Below are 11,533 nucleotides of genomic sequence, written 5' to 3' on the forward strand. Positions count from 1 at the left end.
CACTCACACAAACACACAAGCACAAGAGCTTTATAACCCTCTCAGCAGCTGGGCAGGCTTCTGATGGGTTGGTTCCTCCAAAGCTCCCCAAAACTAGGAGTGGAATTAATTCTTTGGGTTATTGTTTTCTTTCGTGTTGTTTCCCCCCCCCCCAAAAAAAACACAACTCTTGATTTGCTGGTAACCAGGATCCAAGAGCCACCCCCACCTCGACAAACCCCAGTTGTTCTTTTCAAACAACGAGGCTTCCCGATTGCCTAGGAGAAGACTCTCTTGAAGTGAGGAGGAGAGAGACAGACAGGAGAAAAGACAAAGGAATCGTGCCCGGGTGAAGTTGGAAACGGAGCATCGTCCAGCTGGGAGGCAGGTCTTGCGAAGGGTGGCCCCTGCCTCAAAGATGCTGGTTTGGGAAAGGCCCAGGGCGAGCTTCGGGGCGCTGCCTGGCATGGACCTTCGACCTGAAAGGTTCTTGAGAAGATGAGAAGAGAATCCCCAGAGCGGAGAAAGAAGCACTTAAAAAAATAAAATTGGGTGTCTCCTTCGCCAGACTGCTAACTCCTCTCTCTCTCTCTCTCTCTCTTTCACTCTCTTTCACTCCCCCCCCACCTTCCCTCTCTTTGCAAATGTGATTGTTTTGTCTATCACACAGGGCAGAGTGGAAGACTGTTCCTGGTAGGGTGAGGGAGAGACGCACAGATAGGTTACGGGAGCCTGCCTGAGCCGGATGCGTTTCTGGGCTTCTGCAGGGACGCGAGCGAAGGCAGCAGGCTGCCTGAGAAAGCTTGGAAGACCAGGGCTGTCTAGAGACTCCATGCTGCCCTCACTTCTCCTGTCTCTGCTCTCTGTCCTGGCAGAAGGGGCCAGCCTCCAGCCAATCAGAACCAACCACCTGGGGATGTGCCCCAACCAGCTGAACCCCAACCTCTGGGTGGATGCTCAGAGCACCTGCGAGCGGGAGTGCCAAGCCGATCAGGTGAGGCTTTTGCGGCGGGCGGACGATGGGGGAAAGATCAAAGGCAACATGAGAAAATATTATTTTACTGAAAGAGTAGTAGATGCTTGGAACAAACTTCCAGCAGACGTGGTTGGTAAATCCACAGTAACTGAATTTAAACATGCCTGGGATAAACATATATCCATTGTAAGATAAAATACAGAAAATAGTATAAGGGCAGACTAGATGGACCATGAGGTCTTTTTCTGCCGTCAGACTTCTATGTTTCTATGCCGCTGCACCGTCAGCCTGGACGGAGGAGAAAACCGGGTTTGTTCGTGGGGCGAGTGCGGAAAGGAGGGGGGAATAAACCAGGGATGGGGTGGTGGTGATGGTGGTGGTAAAGGTAGAGGAGCAGGGCAGGTTCCCACTTAGAAGTGGCGAAAAAGGTTATCCCCGAGTTGGACCTCTTGGGGAGGGATTTTGAGTTTCTCGCTGAGCATCAGGGCAGCCTGTCTCCAGTCCGAGAGGCTCCTGAACGGAACCCAGAAATGAATTTCGGGGAGATCCTGGGTCGATTCCCCCTCCACCCACTCGACTGCCTTCTGTGGCTCACCGGAACCAGGACTCCGTAGCTCCGATTTGCTTTTTCCTTGGCTGACAAAAGACGAGAGCTTTGAAACATGTTCAGGGAGGAAGGCGTTCCAACCCCGAGGTTCCTCTAAAGTTTTTGCAGCCTCGTTTTAATAACCAAGGGAGGGTGTGTAAACCTTTAGCAAGGTCCTTTTGGGTCCTCCTATTAGCCATTCCGGCAAATATTCTGCTCCCGGGAAAGAATCAGAACCCTTGATGGGATCAATCCAGACAATGTCAGGTCAGTAGCCTACATAAGCTCTCTTCTAACCTTGTTAGACTTCCTTATCAGAGTTCTTAGAAGGTTATGGTGGTTTTTCTTGGACGATGAAAGATATGCGCTGATACTTAAGGAAAAGAGGGCATTTTTCCCCTTCAGTTTTTAAAATACTGCTCAGTTTTTGAAGCTGCCCACCTAAGGGCTGGGTTGGCACTAGGCAGGGGTTGGCAATACCACTGCTACTGCTGCGCTGCGCACACAGCTTTGGTCTCTGGCATGCGCGCACGTCCTGGTGAGTTTGCATCTTTGTATAAGGAAGCAAAATCTTGAGAGGAAACATGTGTGCATGAGATTTGGGTGGGTTTTTTGGCTCCTGTGCATGCGCAGAAGCCCAAAATCGCCAAAATCTCATACGCGCGCATACCCCCTTGCGAGATTTTTATTCCTGCACATATGCAGAAGCAAGATCTCGCTGGGATGCGCAAGTGTGCACGCCAGAAATCCAAAGGTGCACAAGCAGCTCTAGTTTTACTACTGGTGTGGCGTCCTCATCCGTACCGGTAGGAACCCGATACTGGCCGGCACCCTTGGGAAGTGGGGAGGGGGAGAAATTGGGGGGAAAAGCAGTGGGAAAATCTTTGGGTAGGTTTACGGAGGGAGACGGCTGTGGGGTCACTAGACGTCCACTCCCAAGAGTTATGTCCTCTTTCCTTCTACCACCCCATCTCTCTCCCACAGTCCTTCTCCCCAAAATTACCGATTACAAGCAAGGTTGAGAAAGAGTACAAAGCCACAGCGAAGTTGTTGTGGAGTGGGGCGAAATCACACCCCTCCCCGGCTTTACAGGATGAAAAATTCGGGTGCAAAGCCACTTGGAAGGATCTTTTGGCGGTGGGATTGGGGGGTGTGTGCGTGGTGGGAGAGAAATTAAAGGGAGAGTAAAAGCGAGCGTGTCCGGGCTGGAGGGCAGGAGGTGAGGAGAGTCTCTGTAATGAACAGCAGCTGTGTGGAAGGAGAAAATGAATCTTTGTCAGCGGTTGTGTTAAGGAGGAGACCAGACGTCTGGCTACAAAATGGGCTGGGGGTTTTCTTATCAATCCGGGCATTTGCTTGAGGAAGATGTAGAATTGACCTAGAGCAGTGGTGGTGCACCTATGGCACGGGTGCCACAGGTGGCACGCAGAGCAATATCTGCTGGCACACAAGCCATTGCCCTCGCTCAGCTCCAACATGGATGTGCATGCCGGCCAGTTGAATTTTGGCTTACACAGAGGCGATGGGAGGGCATTTTCAGCTTACAGAGGGCCTCCGAGGAAGCCTCTAGATCAGTGATTTTCAACCTTTTTTGAGCCGCGGCACATTTTTTACATTTACGAAACCCTGGAGCACATTGAGCGGGGGGTGGGGAGGGGGTGGCTAAAAAAAGTTTGGACAAAAAAATTATCTCTCTCTCTTCCTCCCCTTCGCTCTATTTCTTTCTCCCTCCCTCTTTCTCTCCCTTCCTTCCTCTTTCTCTCTCTCTCTCTCCATCCCTCTTTCTTTCTCTTCCTTCCTTTCTTTTTTGCTCTTTCTCTCTCCCTCCCTACCTCCCTCTATGTCTTTCTCTCTCTCTCCTTCCCTCTCTCTCTCTCTGTCTCTTTTTTTGTTTCTCTCTCTTGCTCTCTCTCTTGCTCTCCCTTTCTTTCTCTTGTTCTTTCTCTCTCTCTCATTCTCTCTCTCTCTTTCTCTCTCTTGCTTTCTTTCTCTCTTGCTTTCTTTCTCTCTCTCATGCTTTCTTTCTCTCTGAGCTTCACGACACACATGACCATGTCTTGCAGCACGCTAGTGTGCAGCGGCACACTGGTTGAAAAACACTGCTCTAGATCAGGGGTGGGCAATTAATTTTGCCATTGCATTTTGAACACCCTGCCTTTCTTCTTTCCTCCACAGGACTGCGAAGGCTTTGAGAAATGCTGCACCAACGTTTGCGGCTTAAGGAGTTGCGTGGCGGCCCGTTACGCCGACGGAAGCCTCTCTTCGTTGGAACAGGTGCAGGAGGCCACCTGCGAGAGCTTCGTCTGCACCCAGCAGGGCTCGGACTGTGACATTTGGGACGGGCAGCCTGTCTGCAAGTGCAAGGACAGGTGTGAGAAAGACCCCAACTTCACCTGCGCCTCCGATGGACTCACCTACTACAACAAATGCTACATGGATGCCGAAGCCTGCATCCGGGGCATCAGCCTGGCGGTGGTCCCATGCAAGTACATCTTTACCTGGCCCAACACGAGCCCGGTGCCAGTGGAGACCACTACTCACCCCACTCCTGGGGCATCTCCGGAGCTGCCTATCCCGCCGGCTCTCTACAACAACCCTTTCCACCAGCTGGTCTACGTGGGAGGCACCGTCAGCTTCCACTGTGACGTCAGCGGGCGTCCTCGTCCCGACGTCACCTGGGAGAAGCAGAGCGACCATCAGGAGAACTTCATCATGCGGCCCGACCAGATGTACGGCAACATGGTGGTGACCAACATTGGCCAGTTGGTCATCTACAATGCTCAGCCGGAAGATGCTGGGATCTACACGTGCACAGCCAGGAATTCCGCCGGCCTCCTACGAGCGGACTTCCCACTCTCGGTTATCAAGAAGGAACACTCTAGAGGAGAACTGAGAGTTTCCGGTACATTGAAGCTCCCGCCCAACGAGTGCTTGAGAGAACCTGATACTCAGGACTGTGAGGCCTACCAAACCCGTTGGCATTTCGACCCCCAAAAAGGCTGTGTTACTTTTCGTTACGGCGGTTGCGGGGCAAACCAGAACCACTTCGACACTTACAAGGAGTGTCAACTGGCTTGCGTCAGCAACACGGTCAACCTCTGCACCCTTCCCATGGTGCAAGGGCCCTGTAAGAACTGGGAACCTCGCTGGGCCTACAACCACCTGATGAAGCAGTGCCACTCCTTCATCTACGGCGGCTGCGAGGGCAACGATAACAACTTCGACAGCAAGGAGAGCTGTGAGGACGCCTGTCCTTTCCCCAAGACCTTGCTGTGCAAAGTGTGCCGCCTGAAGACCAAGATGGTGTCGAGCCTCTGCCGCAGTGATTTCGCCATCGTAGGGCGGCTGATGGAGATCCTCGAGGACCAAGACTCTGGGATTGCCCGTTTTGCGCTGGACGACGTTCTCAAAGACGAGAAGATGGGCCTCAAGTTCTTCAACATCAAGTATCTGGAAGTCACCTTGACGGACATGGACTGGAATTGTCCCTGTCCCAACATGACCACAGAGGATGGGCCCCTCATCATCATGGGCGAAGTTCACGACGGCATGGCTGTCCTTGATCCCAACAGCTATGTCCGGACTGCCAATGACAAGCGGGTCAAGAAGATTTATGAGCTTCTGGACAAGAAGACCTGCGAGTTGTTCAACCGGTTTCAGGACTAAGGTGGGCTTGAGGGGAGGGAAAGTAGAACAGGCAAGAGAGACCCCCTCCTCAAAGGCAGAGCCATTCTTATATCATTATAGAAACCAAGGACTGGGTGGGAAGAGGAACGGATGAGCTGCTGCCTCTTTCAGTCCACACAAGAGTTGTGTTCACACAACATGCTGAACCCGGTCACTGAACTAACTGGTTGTTCTGAGTTTTTGGGATCTACCAACCTTATCGAACAGGTTGGGCTTACACAACCCAAAGCAACTCATTCCCACTCGAGGGTACGGATTATATCTACAGGTAGTCCTCGATTTATGACAGACAACTGAGCCCCAAATTTATGTCGCCAAGCAAAACAGTTGTTAAATGAGATTTGTCCTGGCATTTATGACCTTTCTAGCCACATTTCTCAAGTGAATCCCCACAGTTGTTAAGTGAGCAACAGCACGTGTGGGTTGCAACTTACCTCCGCTACCGGTGCTGATGCGTGCGCAACTCTGAGCCAGTGGGTGGGCACATGTGTTGGAGTGAGATTTGGTTTCTGTGCATTCACGGAAGTCGAAACTCGCTGAAAATTGCCGAAACTCGCCAAAAATCTCACGCGCCCATGGTGAGATTTCAGCGATTTTTTTGCTTCTGTGCATGAGCAGTAGCTAAATCTCGCTCCGACATATGTGCCCACCTGCCAGACCGAAGCTGCACATGAAGCTTCATTTTCTCTACCGGACCAGAGTCCCTCCTCCCCGTTCTGGTAGGAACCCGATACTAAGCAACAGGGTTGTTAAGTGAATCTGGCTTCCCCCGTTGATTTGGCTCGTCGGCTGGTCACCAAAGGAGATCACGTGATCCCGGTGATCACCTGACACTGCAACCATCATAAAAAATGAGCCATTTTCCAAGTGTCCAAAATTTTGATCATGTGACCACGGGGAGATTTGCAATGGTCCTATGTGCCTGGTTCCTACCGGTTCTAACTGGTTCTTTAGAACCGTTTGTAGTTTGGTTACGGAGCTGGTTCTGTTGGTGTCTCCGTGACTGCCGCCATCTTGGATTTTGCTGTGCAGAAACTAAATTTTGATTGCTTCATGCACGCGCGCATTCATGCACTGGGCAACAAAAGCATCCAGAACCCATCCCTGGTACCACACAGAGGTAGGTTCCTCCACGTTTGCACCGGTTCGATAGAACCAGTTGTAAACTGGTGGTGACAACACAGAGACGATCCGTGGAAGCAGCCATCTGTTTTGAAGATTTTTTGGGGGGGGGGGGCATTTTTGTTTTTTGGATAATTTTTCTTTTTTGTAAATTTTTGCTGGTTTTTGCTTCTGCGCATGTGCAAAACTCAAGTTTTTACCACTGCGCACGTGTACACCACCTTATTTTCAGGGCGCTTTTTTTGCTATTTTTTGCTTCTGCACATGTGCAGAAGTCGAGTTTTCGAAGTACGTGCGCAGCCACGTGGCACGGGAGGAAGCGAACTGGTGGCGAGGTAAGTTAGAACCCACCCTTGGTGCCACGGTAACTTCAGTCACTAAACAAACTGTTGTAAGTTGAGGACTTCCTGTACTAGGCTTGTTAAGTGACCTGGTTTAATGTGCTGGGTGGAAAAAAAAGACGTCAATAAAGGTAAAACTACAATTCCCAACTTCAGTCCCAGGCCAGCTCTATTTATTTTTAAAATATTTTCCTGCCACAATCCAAACTCTACTCTTGAGGAGGGCCGGCTAACGCTTGTTAATGGTCTACCGTCTGGTTTTTGTGTAAGCTGTAATTTATCTGCAACCACTAGGTCCCACTGCTGTACATCCTTCTCAGCTGCTCCAATCTTTTGTGAAATGAAGACTAATTAAACCAACGAGCCATGGTTTTTTTTCCTCAATCTTATAGCGCAGGTCAATAGAAGCTTTTAAAAACTTTTTATCCTTTTGAGATGGCAAATTCTCTTTAGAGCAGGGGTTCTCCAGCAGTGGCCACAAATCTTTTTACTACTATACTGTGGGTGTGGCTTATTTTCTGGGCGTGGCTTGCTGGCCATGTGACCAGGTGGGAGTGGCTTGATGCTCATGTGACCAGGTGGCTTAAAGGTCATGTGACTGGCTTAAAGTTGGCCAACTTGACTGGCACTCATGTCAAGGGTTTGGGTTAGGGTGCCTGGCCTCTCCTGGCCTCCAAGAGATGCAATTTCCCTCTCTATTTACTATTACTGAACATCCAAAATATACTCTTTAATTCTCTGTATATATGCCATATGTGTACATACATATTACACACAGGCACACAGAAATATACATTATCTGTTATATAAACTGTATGTGTATGTACATACATGCGCAGCTCTTCTAAAATTATACACAATCAACCCCATTTACTGCAATAGGAAAAACATCCTCAGAACCCAGAAGGTAAAAAATGAAAAAAACCTCAAAATTTTTCTTCCGATTTTGCATACTTGACTGTATCCATAGGAGTCCATCACTATTCTCAACCTTTCTAATGCAGTGACCCCTTAATACAGTTCCTCATGTTGTGGTGACCCCCAACCATAAGTCAAGCGCCAATACTCCCAATAGAGCTTTAAGCTGATTGGCAGGAAGGTCAGAGGGACACCCCCACTGTAAGCGCCTGATTGGTCGGATTGTAAAACTATGTTCCAAGGCGCCAGAATAGAAGCTTTAGTTCCTAACACCAGGGGAAATTGGTCTTTTCCCATGGTCTTAAGCGACCCCTATGAAATGGTCATTCGACCCCCAAAGAGGTCCTGACCCCCAGGTTGAGAATCACTGCTTTAGACAAATGATCACTGTTCTTGAGGACTAGCATCTTATTTTTGGGGAAAATAATAAATCATGGTCATGTGACTCTAAGATGCTGGAAATGGCCATATAGGGGGCCGGTTGCTGAGTACCTACAAGGTTGTCATGTACCACAAGGTGTGTGTATGTCTGTGGTGTGTATGTGGTCATGGAACTTCAGAACCAGGACATAAGTAACTTTTGGGAGGATCCGTCATAACTCTGAAAGGCCGCTAAGTTGACAGATTGTAAATTGAGGACTATGTAAAATTGAGGGGGGGGGAGGAGCGTTTTTCTTCACATTTTGCAGCCGTTTCCCTGTTTCCCTACGGTCCTTTGGAGGAGACCCCTCCAAGTTGTCACCAGGGCTGGCTCTGCTTAGCTTCTGAGTCCAGACAAATGTGATCTGATACTGCCCCCTGGTGACCCGCTATCAGATTTACCTTTCTGAATGGCTCCATTGTAGATAGTGAACTAGATTTTTTAAAAAAACAAACAAGTGATATTTGTGTAGTAATGCCAAAATGTTAATATTTATTTGCACCCAAATACAACACAGATTATGTAAGCTGCTGTTATCTTGATCCTTCGCCAAGGCTTCTTTTTTTGAGCTTCCAAATAAGAATGAAATAAACATGGATATCCCACACATCCCCACTAGAGGGAGATAGTATTCTACATATAAATGAGAGAGAGAGGGATTTACTACTAATTTTATTTTGCTAGATCAGGGGTCGGCAACCTTAAACCACAAATGTCCTAACCGGAAGCTCCCCATTCAATTCTGGAGCCGGCCGGAAGTTTGTTTCTCCCACCATAAAGTCTCCTCCTAGCGTGGCATCCTTTTCCCTCTACCTATCAATTGTGGAGCTGACCGGAAAATCCAACCCTTACCAGAGAGTCTCCTCCTGGCGCATCCTGCCCTCCACCCCCCTAAACTGGAAACTCTTCTCAAAATTGTGGTGCCGACTGGCAACAGCAGCAGAGGAATGAAAGAGCCACATGCGGCTCCAGAGCCACAGGTTGCTGACCACTGCCCTAGACCAGAGGTCTTCTAACTTGGCAACTTGAGTTGAAGTCCATGAATCTTAAAGTTTCCAAGTTTGAGGAGCCCTGCCCTAGACATAGAAAAGACCATAATCTCTTTTTTTTTTTAAGGGGGAAAAAAACCATTTGAAGGGAGGGTGCAAGGGGGGAAAAAAATAAAAATCACTTTTAAGATAACTCTGATCTGCCTAGGGGCACGTGAACAGCACTAAACTCAAGCAGTTAATCATGTGAGCCAAAAAAAAAAAGATTAGAAGTTATCACTCTTTCATGCGTGAAGCGGTGTGCAATTCAATGTTCAAAAGCAAACCAACCAATCTCTTATTCCTGCAGAAAACTGGAACAAAGTTTAAACAAAACAAAACCATAAGACAACATCTGGAGATCAACTGCAATCCAACACATCTACACAAGACAATTTCTAGTAGGAAAGGAAATGCTCGTGCAGGCGGATACTCAAATCTCCAGGCTCCCAAATTTGTAACCTGTATTATTATTATTATTATTATTATTATTATTATTATTATTATTATTATTATTATTTATTGATTTGATGATTTATTGGATTTGTATGCCGCCCCTCTCCGGAGACTCGGGGCGGCTAACAGCAATAATAGAACAGTATACACAATAATCCAATAGTAAAAACAATTAAAAACCCATTAAAGTAAAAAACCAAACATACATTCAGACATACCATGCATAAAATTGTAAAGGCCTAGGGGGAAAGAGTGGCTCAGTTCCCCCATGCCTGACAGCAGAGGTGGGTTTTAAGTAGTTTACGAAAGGCAAGGAGGGTGGGGGCAATTCTAATCTCTGGGGGGAGTTGGTTCGAGGGTCGGGGCCGTCACAGAGAAGGCTCTTCCCCTGGGTCCCGCCAAGCGGCATTGTTTAGTTGATGGGACCCGGAGAAGACCCACTCTGTGGGACCTAACTGGTCGCTAGGATTCGTGCAGCAGAAGGTAGTCCCTGAGATAGTCTGGTCCGGTGCCATGAAGGGCTTTATAGGTCATAACCAATTATTATTATTATTATTATTATTATTATTATTATTATTATTATTATTAATTCGATTTGTATGCCGCCCCTCTCCGTAGACTCGGGGCGGCATATTAAAGGAAATTTAGAGCATGTGATTCATCTAATGTGCCATGTGTTGGTTCAACATCATGCTCACAGTCTTAAGATTTAAGCACGGGGGAATCTTGACTTTATTTTATTTATTTATTTATTAGATTTGTATGCCGCCCCTCTCCGCAGACTCGGGGCGGCTCACAGCATCCCATCGCCCCAAAAGTATCAGAGGAAGGCATTGCTTTAAATTGTACCAACGGCATGAAATATTGATGTTCACTAGCTCTGGAGTTTAATTAAGTTTTGGTCTGATGTAGTATCATCTTTGTAATCAAGGAAGAAGTGTGGGGAAAGACCCCTACCAAAATTTCATGTCAGGAAGACAAGGGGAAATATATTTTCAACCGGCGGGAAGGGGAGTTTACAAATGTCTTGTCTTTTTTCCACTTAAACATCAAAAGTTTTAGGAATTTAGGAGAAAAAAATAATGTATGTTCCAGACTTCTTAAAGCAGGCGCATCCAACTTCAGTGACTTTTAAGATGTGTGGACTTTTTGGAGATGGGTGGCTTATAAATTAAATCATAAACTTAAGAATTCTGCTGGCTGGGGAATGCTGGGAATTGAAGTCCAACAAGCCATAAAGTTGCCCTGCCTTCAAGCATAATTCCTAAATTCTCATTCCTGAAGCATCTACTCATAACCGTTCTCCAAAGCCGCAACTTCATCCCAACCAGCAAAATTGATGATTCCACCTCCCAACTCCAACCCTCATGTATTAACTGGGATTTTTGGCTTGCCATATTGTCCAAATCAAAACCCACAGAGATTTAAGGCATCCTGAATTTTGAAACCCCAAGATTTCAAACCTTGGTTATATGTGCAGCATCCCAAATCCACCAAGCAGGGGCTATTATGGAGGGCCACCAAACCACCATGCAGATGGCCCAAACAGAGGTTTAATTAGGGCAGTGTTTCTCAAATAGTAGAGTGCCCCCCCACCGGGGAGGGCGGGGAGCAATGCCAGGGGAGGCGTGTGACCCCAAGGAATGTGGTTTTTTGCCAGAGGGAGTAGGGGTTTTTTGACTCGAACAATAGCACACAGCACAAAGTAGGAGATATGAAGTGCATATAACAAACCCTTAAGAGACATCATGGAAAAATATTTAACAGGGATGAAAAGAAAGGAGGAGAGACGGAGATAATGAGACAAATGTAAGTCTCCCAAAAGCTAAGACGAGGAAATATGACTAAGCCAATGTAGCGCTTGGCTTCACTGTAACTACGGTGGGAGACGAGGAAGTGTCTAAAAATGTTGGCAGCAGATAGCATGAAGCCAAATAAATTAAGGCGTGACTTAAACACATTACAGTGTTCCCTTGATTTTCGCGGGGGATGCGTTCCAAGACTGCCCGCGAAAGTCGA

The 11,533-nt window shown here is 47.7% G+C and overlaps 1 protein-coding gene across 1 annotated transcript; it reads left to right on the plus strand.

The window, feature by feature from the left end:
- Window positions 1-796: 796 nt before the first annotated feature.
- Window positions 797-5,207, plus strand: WFIKKN1 (WAP, follistatin/kazal, immunoglobulin, kunitz and netrin domain containing 1). Its single transcript, XM_070761020.1, has 2 exons — window positions 797-973; window positions 3,717-5,207. Exons 1-2 carry the CDS (start codon window positions 812-814, stop codon window positions 5,205-5,207), a joined length of 1,653 nt encoding a protein of 550 aa, XP_070617121.1. The 5' UTR covers window positions 797-811.
- Window positions 5,208-11,533: the final 6,326 nt, after the last annotated feature.

Source organism: Erythrolamprus reginae, chromosome 9, assembly GCF_031021105.1.
Source record: "Erythrolamprus reginae isolate rEryReg1 chromosome 9, rEryReg1.hap1, whole genome shotgun sequence".
NCBI classification, from domain to species: Eukaryota; Metazoa; Chordata; class Lepidosauria; order Squamata; family Dipsadidae; genus Erythrolamprus; species Erythrolamprus reginae.

What these genes read in the sequence shown, in the direction of transcription:
- WFIKKN1 (XM_070761020.1), top strand. Translation starts at nt 812, where the DNA reads ATGCTGCCCTCACTTCTCCTGTCTCTGCTCTCTGTCCTGGCAGAAGGG. An exon ending in GGGAGTGCCAAGCCGATCAG is followed by an intron (nt 974 to 3,716) that starts GTGAGGCTTTTG and finishes TTTCCTCCACAG; the next exon opens with GACTGCGAAGGCTTTGAGAA.